We start from the raw sequence: 15,804 nt of genomic DNA, 5'->3' as shown, positions 1-15,804 counted from the left end.
TACAGATTCAAACTTGTATTTGTTAGCTGTTCACTGGAATTCTCAATATTTGACTTACAAAGAGATGTCAGTGCAAGTGCCCATCCTCATGTGGGCTGAAACAAGTAAACCTATCAGAGAGACAGCAAACACCTTCAGGAATAACCAAATCATGATCTAGTACATTATTTAAAAGAAGGAAGCCAAGCAAAGTATAGAGAAGGAAGAAATAGCCCATGATGCTAAGCATGTGACCAAACATGGTGGAGGTAATGTTGAATGGAACCAGGTCACTAGTATGTATTGATGGTGTGACTGCAGATAGAGGTAGCAAGATGAATTATGTAATTAAGTGTACAGGGTTACACTTTCTACTCAGATTCAGCCACAAAACTGGCCAGAGAGCGCTTCACAATGGAAATGGATAATGATCCAAAAAGCATACTGTACAAGCAACACAAGAACCTCTCAAAACAAACAAATAACAAAAAAATGGGCTGGTCTTTAATAGCCAAGTCAGTCACCTGATTTCAAGCAAAAAGACAAAACTGAAGCAGACAGACCTACAAACAAAGGCCTAGTCTGTCAAAATCAGCATTTGGTGATGTCCATAGTTTCTAAACTTCAGGCAGTCATTGACTGGAATAGATTTTCATCCAAATTCTTATATTTAAAATGAATGTAGCTTGTTTACTTAATTTTGACCCTCTGATAATATGTGACTATGTATAAAAATGACTATAGCTGCTAACCAGTTAATACACCATATCTTTTAAATCCCCTTGAATTAAAGCTGAAAGTCCACACTTCAACCAGATCCTGATTCCTTTATTTAAAATCCACAGTCATACTGTACTGAAGCAAAAGTACAAACACTGCTTCACTGTCCAAAAACCAAAATGTCTCTGTATAATGCAGCCTTAATATCAAGGCAGGTGTGGGTTTATTTGTATTTTTAAGGTGTGAGTGAAGTGCATCAGTGATGTATGCTGGCAAATGATCTGTAAATGTTAGAGGAACTGAAGTGAGACTGTTCCCGGCAACAGATCAATATTGGCTCAACACCCATCGAAACCAGGGTGCTAAACTCAGAGAGTAAAACTCACTTTGAGTCAGAGTGCCATTTCTACTGATTTCTGTGCACGTCCTCTTGCGCACATGCTGAGCATGAATTACTATTCTGATCTTAAAACTAAAACCTAAGAAAGGTGAGAACATCTCAAATATATTTTCCTATCTCTTAAATAGGTAAAGACACATGCACACTCACATGCACTCACATCCCCACCCAGGAACCTTCTAGGGCATGTCCGATGGCATCTCTTTCTAACTGCACTGTCATGAAATGTTAGCTGCACACTCAGCACTCATTGTCATCATGATCAATTTAGATTTACTGCTGAGGAGTAATTCAGCCTTTTTTTTTCTTTCTTTCTTTTTTTTTTACACTGTGTGCTTATCTGCACACATCTAAATATCTATAAACATACACAAAATGGATTTATTAGTATAGCTTGGGAAACTACAGCTTGACTTTTTGTGGTGTTGTAATGTAACAACAATTTAAAAGTTAGATGTTAAGCATTAACTGTAAGCATTGTCGAAAATCCCTCCTCCATTCTCCTGTCTGGCTGCAAGAGATTCCACTACCACATTGTTAACAAAACACTTCATTTTATGCAGATGATATTTTCATTATTGGTTATTGCTTAGTCCATAAAAAAATTTAAAAAAAGGTCCAATACAATTAGAGAGGTGGCATCTCTTTTGTCTGAACACTCAAATGTCCTTATTTGAATCTTTACCATGTAAAATAAAGAAAAGGAAAGTTTAAAGTTTGCTTGAAAAAACAACTTGAGTGATTATTTAAAGACCAAAATGTGACCTCTATTCACAAGTATCATTTCTGCTGCTTTGCTTTACACGGGGAAAATAAGATTCACACTCAGTACCCCGCTAAAACTCAGAGGATACTGTATGCATTTGATTAAAAGATCACACATAGATTGACCTGCTATACAAAGTGTTGATTCCTTGCAATATATAAACAAGAAGAAAACTGTGACATTTTAGGACAACAACTACTACTTTTAATGTTTTAAGTTATCTTTTTTTATTTAAGAAGCTGGTATATATGTTCTTATACACAGCAAATTCCTGCATTCCTGCAAATCCTTAAACTTTACAATACTGCAATTTAAATTAAATGAACATAATTTTACACTACATAATGCAAAAACTCTGTTGCTTCCTCAAACCTGTGCCACAGTTAATTAAATGCTAATAAAGTGCTTTTCCAGTCTCACTCTACTAATAGTCCTGGTAGAGGCTATTTTAACACATTTACATTATTTATGTTGCCAGAACTATCATTTGAAACACAAAAAGATCATACTGGATTTTTCTCCCCCCAACCTTTCTCTTCTATTTAGAACAAAGTTAATGTTATTGCATTGTAAGTCCTTGCATTGATCATCCCTCTGTAGTCACACCAGCTCTTTAATGGCCTCACATCCATGAATATTAGATACACTTCCCTTCACCCCTCAGTACAAATATGATGAGCCAGCCTGACGCGGCTTTAAGGAAACAAACAACGAGATATGAGAGTATCTGTATGGGTTTCACATATATCAGATAGAGAAGATTCTGGGATACACTAGTTCGAATACAATGCAAGAATGAAGGCATGGATGCAACTTGCACATGCAGAAACTTATAATACTCCCCAATGACACCTTTCAGCAGAGTCACACAAAAATCACTGCTGCACTTTGCTGTTCGTCTGCTTTTGTGTAATTCTGCGTGTTTTACAGTGAAGCAACGATAGTGGATATTCTCCTGAGTGAGATTAGCTACAATATGAGGATAGTAACAGAGATGCTGGGTTACAACCCATTATGTCTGGGAGAGAGACAGAGAGAGAGAAAGGGAAAGAAGAGGGAGGTGAGGAGGAGGAGGAAAGGAGGGTGTGACAGAAACACAAGCGAAGAGCAAAGGGAGTCATTATCCGCACACAATATTTGAATCTGCTGTGTTTTTTAATCGCACTGCTTCTCGTCCTCGTGTTATTTTTTTCTTTGCTGTACTATAAGATACTTTGATTGAGGCAACATGAGTTCTCTTCTGACAAATATGTGAGTGGGCTGGAATTTCCCTCCACATAACTAAGTCACTTACTTATTTATGCGGACATCCAGCGAGTGAGAGCATCTGAAGGAGCTGTTTGGGTGTCTCTGACACACAGAGGAGGACATGGCGGGGGACCTCGTGGTTGGGATGCTGTATAACTTGTTACTACCCCTGCTCCTGCTCACTGGTGAGTTGATGTCTGTATTTTTATTTAATTTTTATTTATTTTTACTGCTGGTGTTGGTGGTTTTGTCCGGAGATAGTGGGGTTTATAGGGATATGTAATAGACGCGGTTTCAGATTTTTGGGTGTAAAAGTTTACATGACAAGAATCTTCAGGTGTTTACTAAAGGTTGCATATCGTTAACACAGCATAAGTTGGGTAAAAGCTACTGGTGAACCCTTGTTGCAGCATATTATCGAGACACAAAAACAATAATTCACACTCAATTTGTGAGAAGCAATGTGCTGCCAGATTAAACCTGAGGTAGACCGTGCCGATGAAAAACAGTTACTCCTATCTGAGCAGCATTTCTGTACCCACCATCAAGTAAACTGTTTAAGTGAAACATGCACATAACGGCCCTATGTGCTACAGGGTAAGGTTAACACTTAACCTGTGCTTGCTGCTTAGGAGCATTTTGATGATCATTTGTTGGTATTTCTGCTGGCATAAATGTTCTCATTTTGCTGTTATAATGTTGTTTAAAATGAATGTATCATATTTGAGGTTAGGTATGAGGTAGTCAGTATTAAGCAATATTCTTTAAGATTCTAACAAATCATCCAGCAGCAGTACCAAAATATTAGCTGAATTGTAGGGCTTTTTTAAATTAGTTAACTAAATTAATATTTATTCCTGTTCCAAAATATTTTAGGTCTACTTGTTGAACTCAGGTGTTTTCCAGCATAATAATAATAATAATGGATTGGATTTATATAGCGCTTTTCAAGGCACCCAAAGCGCTTTACAATGCCACTATTCATTCACTCTCGCATTCACACACTGGTGGAGGCAAGCTACGGTTGTAGCCACAGCTGCCCTGGGGCAGACTGACAGAAGCGAGGCTGCCATATCGCGCCATCGGCCCCTCTGGTCATCACCAGTGGGCGGTAGGGTAAAGTGTCTTGCCCAAGGACACAACGACCAGGACAGAGAGCCCGGGGAACGAACCGGCAACCTTCCGGTTACAGATGCGCTTCCCAACCCCCTGAGCCACGGTCTCCCCAACATAGAGCAAACCAATCAAAAACCATCAGCATCTTTAACCAGCTTTGTTAACTAAGGTTTCCTTGCTAAAACAAATATAATGGCTTATATTAATGGTAATAACAGCTTACCAGGGATTTTTCCTACACATAAGAAATCACCCCGGAAGTGTGTAACCTTTTTTTTAAAAACAACTTTAGGTTGGGGTTAATTTAATTATGCATAAAGTGCACCTTTGCTTATCAAATGGGCAAGAATAACAGGAAAATGATAGGGCTTCTGTTAAGTAGTATACACTCAGTGCTGTTACTATAAGCAGAGTAATCATACTGATGTGGATAGACAACCCAGAAAAACCCTCTTTCAGCCAGGTTTTATAAATTGTTATACTATAAAAAAAAATCAAAGGTATACTAGACACAGTTTATTCTTTTAGCCTTTGTTTCATTATGTGTGTTTTACTGTTGTGATGTGTACCTGCTACCTTAGATGAAACATTACGAGTATTTTAGAGTTTACATAATAATAAACATTAAAAAGAAGCATGCTGTGCCTTATAAAAAATACTCCTTTTCTTTGAATTTCTCTCAGACCCATTGTGTTTTTTCCCCTCTGCTTCTCAGCTTCATCTTTCCGCTATAATGGTCTGTCACTGGTATATTTCCTGTTTTTGCTCATCTTACCGCTGCTGCCGAACCCGAGTCTGGTCACCATGAAAGGTGAGAGGGGCTCCAGAGGCTAATGATGTCATCTGGCATGTTGTTGCTCTGATTCATAATGTAAAGGTCTTGGTTCAAACTTGATTCAAATCTAAACAACATCAGTGATTCAGTCTTTTTTGCCTGAACTTTAAGCTTATAAGATTATTCCAGCATGTACCAGGTAATTGTAGAAAAACAATGTTAATTTCCTACAATCGTGGGTTAGAGAAAATGCTTTCACTTTAAGAAACATTTCTTGTGATGTTTTGTATAAAATTTGCGGTTCCACATATTTGTACACCAAATGCTCTGTGGCATTCAAACCTAATATTGATCTGGCATCTTATTTTAACGATTAAAATGTGTGGTTAAAACTGATAAAAATTAAGATACATTTTTAGAAATTTAGAATTAGCTTCATGACCCTGACGTCATTCACTCACCTTCTTTCTTGTGGCTTCTTTTGATTTTGGCATGTTGAGGCCGTTTAGCCAGTTCATGCTTCTGTTCAATTCAGGCGATGATTCGATGGAACAGGACATCCACAGTTATACAGTCAATGTGTGACAAATCATACTCCAAATAATTATCAGTGCTTTGAGGTTTGGGCAAATACTTTTTTGTTTTCGCAAGGTCAGGCTGGTATTACTTGATCATTATATATAAATTCATATAACTAGGAATTTATATATTTGTTTATTTTAATTTAGTCTCTATCTTAACTGCTTTTTGCATTGTTTTTTATGCCATTTAATTTTTTTAAACTTATTTTACGCTAATTTATGTACAGTTTTGTGATGTTACTTACCTACTTATCATTTCAAACTTGTATTTTGTGTTTTCGCTGGTTGCCTTTCCCTTTTTTTTAAAAACTTAGTTTAAAGAGCAGAAACTGTTTCACATGACGTACGTGCAAAAATAGGAGAAATCAGGTAATCTGATGTGAAGTAAAAGAAATGTAAAGACCAGCGCAAGTAAATCAAACTGTGTGCGATGTATATATGTCTACAGCATGTGTGTGTGTCTGCCTTCTCTGTATTGATCACAGCATTCTGATGAATTAAAGTATATGTATCCCTCCCTCAAAGTACTTTGTAAAGGGGAAGTGGTTTGAATGGTCAAATCAATTATACATAGCCTGGTAATTACAGCAAGGAATTAAAAGATGTAATGTCAGCATTTTGACAGCATTTCTTCTTTCGCTCTTTTTCTATGCCTCCATATAAAAACTGTTTACCCTTCAGCTTCATAAATCCCCCTGCTATAATCTTACTGCGCTTGGACTAAGTGGTGAAGCCTGTGTACATCGTGTGTGTACGGCTCATGCGTTTCTGTGCACCCACCTATGCTGGAGAGAGTGTGTACGTGTGTGTTTTATGAAACAATGCTTTTAGTAAAAAGCGTGAACATCGACAACGCATTTGCTGGCTCAGCTAACGCTAAGCCACGTCAGCTATTAATGCTTTGTATCTCCAACCTTTTGATTACAAGAACTCTAGCCCTGAGACTATGAACTGTTTTATTTATTTGAATATACAGCCAAAATCGCAACACAGCAACTCACTTTCAGACTGTCATTAATATCTTTAATGACAGTCTTAAAAAAATAATGCAAATAATGTTGTGACGCGAGTGTGATTTCAAAAATAGTGCCACAAAGCGATTTCATTGGATAAATAACTGTACTAGACCAGTCGTGACAGAGCCAGGCGTTTCTTTGAGACTTGAGCGTCCAGTTTCTTTTAAAGAAACTGGAGTATGGACAGAACCAGTCCAATTTACTGCCAAGTGTCTGGGAGACAATATTCTGCTGAACAATGTCTGAAGAGAACCACAGGATGCATCCATTACTGTGTGTTTTTGTGTATCTGTGTCCCAGAACTCAGAGAGTAACATGCCGGCTTTATTTAAGGGGAATAAAAATGATTATTGAGTTGAACAGGAGACAACAAAACAGGTGGTGTACAGCAAAGATAAAAGCAACTTCTATTTTTATTGAAACCTACTTTTCTGTGGAATTAATCCTACTTAATTTCAGACACAATTCTGGCTTCCAACAATTATAGAACAATATAATAGATTAAAAAAAACTATTGCATAATATTCTGTTTTGCAACAGTTTGCTTGCTTTGCCTTTCAGGACATCTCTTTCTTTGACTTTTGTTTTTCTATAAATTTTATACCAGGGTGTCACAGATTTAGTCCTGCTCACATTTTATTTACATATTCATCTTTTATATTTGAATTACGGTTAAAGTTTGAAGAAAGTTGAATTGACTCAGTATTTTCAGTCTATGAGTAATTGTGTTAGTTATTTGTGATTTCATAATAGATAAAAATAATAGATTTTGTCCTAATTTCATAAAGTTTTCTTGGTAACATTTAGAGGGAGAGAAATTGCTAATTATTAAAGATTAAAACATCAAAGTCACACCTCGGGACCTTTTCTATCAACATATATGGTGAAATACATCATTTGTTTCCCCGAGAGACAAATTTTGTATTTTTCCCTCTGTAATTCACCACAATGGATTTTAAATCAAACAATCACGATGCGATTGAAGATTTTCACCTTCAATTCAAAGGGTTGGAAAAAACGTGTATAGCTGTATCATTGTTGAGGTCTGCAATAAAGAGACACCTTCCTAAATGGAAATACAAAGAATTTACAACAAGATGCACACCACAGGTTACAATGAAGAACAAGAGGGCAACGTTGCAAGAAAACATCTAAAACAGCCTGAACAGCTCTGGGGAAACAAAAATCCTTGGACAGATGAAGCCAAGATTAACTTGCACCGGAATGATGGGGAGAGTAAGACGTGGAGCAGAAGACAAACTGCTCCAGCATACCACATTACAGTGGCTTGCAAAAGTATTCGGCCCCCTTGAACTTTTCCACATTTTGTCACATTACAGCCACAAACATGAATCAATTTTATTGGAATTCCACGTGAAAGACCAATACAAAGTGGTGTACACGTGAGAAGTGGAACAAAAATCATACATGATTCCAAACATTTTTTACAAATAAATAACTGAAAAGTGGGGTGTGCGTAATTATTCAGGCCCCTGAGTCAATACTTTGTAGAACCACCTTTTGCTGCAATTACAGCTGCCAGTCTTTTAGGGTATGTCTCTACCAGCTTTGCACATCTAGAGCCTGAAATCCTTGCCCATTCTTCTTTGCAAAACAGCTCCAGCTCAGTCAGATTAGATGGACAGTGTTTGTGAACAGCAGTTTTCAGATCTTGCCACAGATTCTCGATTGGATTTAGATCTGGACTTTGACTGGGCCATTCTAACACATGGATATGTTTTGTTTTAAACCACTCCATTGTTGCCCTGGCTTTATGTGTAGGGTCGTTGTCCTGCTGGAAGGTGAACCTCCGCCCCAGTCTCAAGTCTTTTGCAGACTCCAAGAGGTTTTCTTCCAAGATTGCCCTGTATTTGGCTCCATCCATCTTCCCATCAACTCTGACCAGCTTCCCTGTCCCTGCTGAAGAGAAGCACCCCCAGAGCACGATGCTGCCACCACCATATTTGACAGTGGGGATGGTGTGTTCAGAGTGATGTGCAGTGTTAGTTTTCCGCCACACACAGCGTTTTGCATTTTGGCCAAAAAGTTCCATTTTGGTCTCATCTGACCAGAGCACCTTCTTCCACATGTTTGCTGTGTCCCCCACATGGCTTGTGGCAAACTGCAAACGGGACTTCTTATGGTTTTCTGTTAACAATGGCTTTCTTCTTGCCACTCTTCCATAAAGGCCAACTTTGTGCAGTGCATGACTAATAGTTGTCCTATGGACAGATTCCCCCACCTGAGCTGTAGATCTCTGCAGCTCGTCCAGAGTCACCATGGGCCTCTTGGCTGCATTTCTGATCAGCGCTCTCCTTGTTCGGCCTGTGAGTTTAGCTGGACGCCCTTGTCTTGGTAGGTTTACAGTTGTGCCATACTCCTTCCATTTCTGAATGATCGCTTGAACAGTGCTCTGTGGGATGTTCAAGGCTTGGGAAATCTTTTTGTAGCCTAAGCCTGCTTTAAATTTCTCAATAACTTTATCCCTGACCTGTCTGGTGTGTTCTTTGGACTTCATGGTGTTGTTGCTCCCAATATTCTCTTAGACAACCTCTGAGGCCGTCACAGAGCAGCTGTATTTGTACTGACATTAGATCACACACAGGTGCACTCTATTTAGTCATTAGCACTCATCAGTCAATGTCTATGGGCGACTGACTGCACTCAGACCAAAGGGGGCTGAATAATTACCCACACCCCACTTTTCAGTTATTTATTTGTAAAAAATGTTTGAAATCATGTATGATTTTTGTTCCACTTCTCAAGTGTACACCACTTTGTATTGGTCTTTCACATGGAATTCCAATAAAATTGATTCATGTTTATGGCTGTAATGTGACAAAATGTGGAAAAGTTCAAGGGCCCGAATACTTTTACAAGCCACTGTATCTGTCAAACATGGTGGTGTTTCAGTCATTGACTGAAAAGGGTTTTAATACAAGTATTGAAAACAATCCTTACATTCAAAGTTATGTTGGTTTGTCCAGTTAATTTTGAGTCTCTGAAAATGTCAGATTATGTATAAAAAATGCTGTAATTCCTTAACAGTTTTTACAAAATTTGTGATAGAAGCTATCGAGGAAAGCTGATAATCTGCACTTTAATCACATTGTGATTGTTCAATTTAAAATCCACGGTGGTTGTGTACACAGGTGTTAAACTACAAACTATGTGATGGTCCAATAAATTATGGGCGTAACTGTTTGCACTACTATAAACCATAAACCATTTCTAGCTCATTACACAGAACAAAAGACTTTGTTCTGAATTCTGTAACTGCACTTACTTTTGCTTCCTGCTTGCTACTGGTCTTAGGTCAAACTGGGCAGTTCCTGCGGCTGATCATCTACACGAGTTTGATGTTCCTGACCCTGCAGTGCTTCATGCAGATCCCCTTCGCATACATTCCTCCACAAGGTGAAAACAAAACTCTGGTCACAATAAATGAGCAATTTTTATAATAAAATGTCACCAATCCTCCGAGCAGACCTCAAAGACAGCCAAAAAAATTGTTTGACTATAAAACAGTGCAAAGAAATACCCAACTAAAACAGGAATAATGCTTTTTAACTTGATGGCTGTTTGGTTTTCCCCTTTTCTAACAGTTAGTGGCTTCTGGGATGGATTTCTCTACCATTTGGGAATTGTAAGGTCGGTAGCCTGTGTTGTTTTTCTTAAATGTGCTTATAAACAAATTGATGTATCATCTATTGGAGATCAGTGAAGATCAAATGTTAATGTGTGTGTATTTTCAGATTTAGCTCGGTTGATCCTGGGAATATTGTACGTCTCCTGCTCCCAGACGTGGGCCTCTTGGTCTCTACGTTGTTCATACTGAGGCTCTGCAGGAAACTGCTACGCCCCGTGCCCCAGGTCAACCTCCATGAAAACGGAATCCCGCCCTCTGACCCGCAGGTAACCACTCACTTGTCAACAGCTATAGTCACTATGACACAACATTACCCTTGGGGTATCAAACATAAGGCCCAGGGACCAGAATCAGCCCAGCAAAGACTCCAGTCTAGTCTGCTGGAAAGTTTTGGAAAATGTGAAGGAGTACAAAGATTTTGAACTGCATTTTAATACATTTTACAGCTTTTTCTGTTGATAAAGATGACTCACTTTGCCATTCAGTGAGTCATCAGTCAAAAAACATTATTACAAATACGGGGCAGTCTGGGGAATGAGCAACTAGACCTTTTTCTGTAATTTTACATATTTATTGTGTGCTTCTTTTTTCTTATATTAAGACATCTCAGGGATTAAATGTTTAGCTAAATGTCTTTACAATGACAGAATGGTGAGTTTCAGTGGTCTGAACCACTTCAGATCAAAGCAGGCTGTATGTGGCCCACAATGTTCTATTGGTTTGACTTCCCTGCATTAAGCTAACAAAGCGCTGATTGTTTCATGGATCTTTCAGGATGTTGAAACCTCTGACACGGAGTCAGAGGATGGAAGTGAAATCGAGGGTTCATCCTTTGACAGCTCAGAAGAGACTACTACCCTGCCGGTACAGTCGGGTCCACCACAATTTGTCCAGAAGCTCATAGTATTTGCAACTGGACTGAGGCTGCTGCTGTCAGCTATCATGAACACAGCAGGGAAGGTGGTGGTGACTCTGCTGCTGGGGTTGGCAGGTACAATACAGCAGCAGCTTTGTGCATGCCAGCTTACTATAGCTTAAAAATGGTGAGTATTGCCTAATTCACCTTTTTCTTCATGGCTTGTCATCTTTTATGTGTGTACAGGTATCATACTGCCCTCCCTTACCTCAGGAGTATACTTCGGGGTGTTCCTGGGGCTGGTGTGGTGGTGGGTGTTTGGTCGCTCAATCAGCATGCTGCTCTTCAGCTCCCTGTGTGTGATGATGGCCATTTTCAGTGGAGGACACCTGCTGGTTCTGTATCTCTATCAGCTGCCACTTTCCCAGGAGCTTATACCACCAGAAGATGTTTATCCCAGGTATAGAAATAAGAGTAGATATTTAAATTATATCAGTCTGGTTCTTCTATTTCTTTATTTAAATCCTTTTCACTAAAAATATGCCTCACGCTTATTCTTTTTTCTCTCTCCCTTTACTCTTCCCATTCATCTCCAGATTGTTTGGTATGATAGGAGTCATCAGATTCGACACTTCAAACCTGCACTCTCTTAGCGTGCACACAAACGTCAGCTGGCCAGACTTCCTCAACCCTTTGGTTCTTCTACTCCTCTACTACACACTAGTGGCTTTGCTGCACAAATGGGTTCATGTCACAGAGAAGGTGCGCGTGTGTGTGTCAGACTAAATATGTTTAGAGCCAAAAGTCATCTGGGATAGGTTCGAAATGACAAACATGGGTTTTTTGTTAATTAAAATGAGAAAAATACACGCTCACACACATCAGAACTCGTGCAGGTTCCTGGGCAGAAGACAAGCCAGTGACAAAACACACACACAGACAATAATGCAGACAGCTGGGTTATTTTAAGTCACACAAGATCCAGTCACATGGGTGTAAAGTCCAATGAGGTTAAAAAAAATGTTTCTGGCTGGTGGATTTTAATAAGCAACACTTGCCTTGGCTGACGAGGGGAGAAGTTGCTTTTAAACACTAGAGTTGTGCATACATTATCTGCTCTTCAGCTATTGCAGTGACTTGAGCTTAGAAAACTACTGCTTTTATCATACCAGTAACACATCTCTGCCCCAACTTCCACAACTGTGTTGCCCAAGGAAGCAGATTTCCAGGTTCTACCAGCTTATCTTGGAAGGTTGCCACTCCCAACAGTACTACAAGTAGAAGTGCAAGTTTTACTATTACTTTGAGCGCAACTCTGCCATTGCTGGTCCGCATGGTTTTCACTTACTTGGCAGACTTTTGATAGTGATTGTGCTTCTCAGGATGAAGCAGATGAGGGTGAGAGTCCAGTAGAAAGTCCAGACGCTCCTCCAAGCTTCTCCAGGGTCATCTACATCTCAGGAGATAGGCAAGAGGTAACTTCATTATTGAATTTTGCATCCATCGATAGTTCTGGTTGGTACTTATATCAGTGATCTTGAATTCATGCTGAATGCTTAATGGCTGCTAAATAAATTATTGGACATCACATAGTTTTATTGCTACAAGTTGGTATTTAAACGCCTATTAAAGTCGAGATTTCCCTTTTTAGCTTTTAAGTAGCACAGATGAGGAAACCTATCTACCTGAAGAGGTGAGGATGTTTTAGCATTTTCTATTTAGTACACTGAATTCTCAATCAGATGTGGACTCACTTAAAATTTCTTAGAGATTAGTTTTGTTGTAACACACAGCATAATTTGCTCTCTTTCTTCAGCCAATGATTTTGATCAAAGGAAACTCCTGGCAAGATCTCCACACTGACAGTCTTGGATGTCCATTAGGAGGGGCAGGTTACACAAACGGTTACCCTCTACCACATTATGAGGACAAGGACTCACTGTCTCATGGTAATCACAGAAAACTTTCTAAATGCATATTTAATTAACTAAAACTATACGGTACACAAGCCTGATAAAAAAGCAGAAGCTACTTTCAGCTGCTCTCTTATTCATAAGGGGTCACTGCATATAGATTTGGCAGATTTTTTTAATGACAGATGTCCTTCTTCACACAACCCCAAAAAAAGATTTGTGTGTCCTCCTTGGTATGGAACCAGGGAACTTTTTGTTTGTTAGGTAAATATGTAAACCACTATGATATAGAGTCAACTTTTATTTTTCACTAAACCCTTTCATTTCATTCTTTACTTTCCCTCCCTCTTTTGCCAGACACAGAAAGCGAGGAAGATGTGGAGGAGCAGACTGAGGTCCATGAGAGTCTGACAGAGACCTTGCCTCCACCTTCAGGTCCAAGTGGTCTGGTCATTTTTGGTCAGCAGGTGCAAAAGCACAGCTACGTCAGCGGCCTTATCATCATGATGGTAGAGTACAAATAATCATGCTGGTTCATAAATGTATTCTGTGTGGTGACTTCTTTTTTTTTTTTAGCAGCCACAACCAGTATCATCACAGTGTTGAATATTGAAGACATTAGGTATAGGTCACATTATGTTACAAGCAAAGATAAGGAGGATTTACACATTAGCTATGAAGTTTCAACCTTTAAAGAAACTGGTTTATTTGTTTTCTGAAACCACTTTTTTATACAGTTACAATACTTTAGATAACTGCAAGACTAATTTATATATCTATACTGTTTTGTGAAGCTTTTTATTAGTGATGTGCGATACCACTGATTTCCTTTCCAATCCGATACCAAGTAATATTCAGGGTGGTATCGACGATACTGATCCGATACCGATACTTTGTACAAAAACTTATTTTATTTATTGCATCTCAAATTATAGCGTCATAATGATTACAGGACATCAGATTACTTGTTCTTATCACTTAATAATGCAGAGTTCATCATATAGAGATTAAAAAAAACTGAAGTTGTGCGCTATTTGAACACCTTGCCTGCCTGCAGCATTAAAGGACTCCGTGAGAGACGTCTGTCTCGCCCTAGCAGCACCTGTCCCTCTCCTCCTCTTCAGTTCGCCTCAACGTACGCTCGTCATATTCTGTGATATGATTTACTTTGAGGTGTTTGACAAGGTTAGTGATGTTGCCACAACCATACATGCCAACCCTCCTGATTTTTCCGGGAGAATCCCGAATTTCAGTGCCCCTCCCGAAAATCTCCCGGAGCCACCATTATCCCGAATTTCTCCCGATTTTCCACCAGGACAACAAAATTGAAAAACCATATCGCAGAATTCATAGCGCGGCCCAGCCAATTCCAGTTTCCAACAATGGCAGCAGCGACTTAGTTTTAATATTACTCTTATTTCTCTTTCTGGGTCGCAAAAAAACTTTTAACATATTTTCAGGTGAGAATGTAGCTGTGTAAACTTCAAATATCTGAGCCGACCGACACATCGTCTTCAAACCCCCGCGCTCTTTCACTACTCGGGTTAAACATGATATATAAGTCAACTTAAAAATGCTATTGTTTGGCTTTTTCAGTGTTTTATTTGTTCGTGAGTAAATCGGTTTGGCTGAGATTAAAGTTATTAGATTAAATTAAATTTAACTTTATTAATCCCTCGGGAGGGTTCCTCCAGGGTTTTCACACAGCTGAATAAACGTTAAACAGAAAACGAATTAAACAAAGTGTGAGACGGTCGAGAGTTTACGCCAGCGCCCGGTTATATTTTAGATAGCAAAGAGCAGACGGCAGAGTTTCACTCCACCGAGGAAGCCTGTGACGTACTACCCGGCTTTCTTTAGACCGCGAAGGCCGGGTCCTCAGGTGGAAGCAGCCTCTGAATTTGGACACCCCCGCTGTTTCCGGGCCGGCCAATAATAACGGTGATATTTAACGTATTTTATCCAATAAATAAACACTGTAAAATTTATTTATCAACCCCCCAACCGCCTTTTTGAATGTCTCCCTAATTCTGAGGTCTCAAGGTTGGCAAGTATGGCCACAACACCTCACCTTTTTGTCACATGTATCGCAAAACAATTTCTCAGCTGTTTGTGGAGGTAAAATACGTCCGCACAATTACGCTCAGCCATTCTTGTGAGTGCGCACGCCAAGGGGCTGCGAGACATTTACACAGCCGTATTTCGCACATGACTATGAAAGGCGAAAGAGGAAGTAGTTCCTTTGTGTTACGTTCCCCTGAGGGGTCTAGGCGGTGAGGGAAGTAACAAAAAGTGTCCGGGTCAGGAAAAGGAGTCAAGGAGGCAAAACAGTTAAATTAAATAGTTCTATTAAAGTAGCTCAACTAAAAGAGACGGACAAGCCGCTATCACCATTTAAAGAAACAAACAAAACTCAAACGTTAGTCAATAAAGTACAAAATAAGTCAAAAAGAGAGCAGCTCACTAGATACAAACACGCAGCTCACTAGCTGAAAACCACAAAAACACAGCTCACTAGCTGAAAACACCGCAAACCACTCAGCTCACTAGCTGTAACCACACTAATGGCACTCTGGCCCAGAGCTCACCTTTCCCTGGGCTTAAATACTTTTAATTACTGATGTGAGTCAGCTGTGTAACAGGGAAAGGTGGCACCTCAGGCACAAGAGGTGGTGGGGACACGCCCACACAGGCACCTTCAGGAGGAGGCCCTGCTAGGGCCGTAACACTTGGAATGTAGACAATCCGAATGTTATAGTTTCTTTCCACTGTGTTCCTGTTAATG

The 15,804-nt window shown here is 39.4% G+C and overlaps 1 protein-coding gene across 1 annotated transcript in view; it reads left to right on the top strand.

The window, feature by feature from the left end:
• Positions 1 to 3,234: 3,234 nt before the first annotated feature.
• Positions 3,235 to 15,804, top strand: part of LOC146364006 (piezo-type mechanosensitive ion channel component 2) — a 36,482-nt gene continuing 23,912 nt past the window's right edge. Inside the window, exons 1-11 of the mRNA XM_084916686.1 lie at positions 3,235 to 3,298; positions 4,945 to 5,040; positions 9,917 to 10,018; positions 10,207 to 10,252; positions 10,357 to 10,516; positions 11,025 to 11,241; positions 11,353 to 11,566; positions 11,703 to 11,868; positions 12,489 to 12,581; positions 12,923 to 13,055; positions 13,377 to 13,528. Coding sequence (XP_084772812.1) covers positions 3,235 to 3,298; positions 4,945 to 5,040; positions 9,917 to 10,018; positions 10,207 to 10,252; positions 10,357 to 10,516; positions 11,025 to 11,241; positions 11,353 to 11,566; positions 11,703 to 11,868; positions 12,489 to 12,581; positions 12,923 to 13,055; positions 13,377 to 13,528 — 1,443 coding nt within the window. The remainder of the gene's footprint in view (positions 3,299 to 4,944; positions 5,041 to 9,916; positions 10,019 to 10,206; positions 10,253 to 10,356; positions 10,517 to 11,024; positions 11,242 to 11,352; positions 11,567 to 11,702; positions 11,869 to 12,488; positions 12,582 to 12,922; positions 13,056 to 13,376; positions 13,529 to 15,804) is intronic.

Source organism: Perissodus microlepis, chromosome 20 (genome assembly GCF_051167445.1).
Source record: "Perissodus microlepis isolate ML-2025 ecotype Zambia chromosome 20, ASM5116744v1, whole genome shotgun sequence".
Classification (NCBI taxonomy): Eukaryota; Metazoa; Chordata; class Actinopteri; order Cichliformes; family Cichlidae; genus Perissodus; species Perissodus microlepis.
The sequence above is the reverse complement of the archived record's forward strand: the minus strand, read 5'-3'. Positions and strand labels throughout refer to the sequence as shown.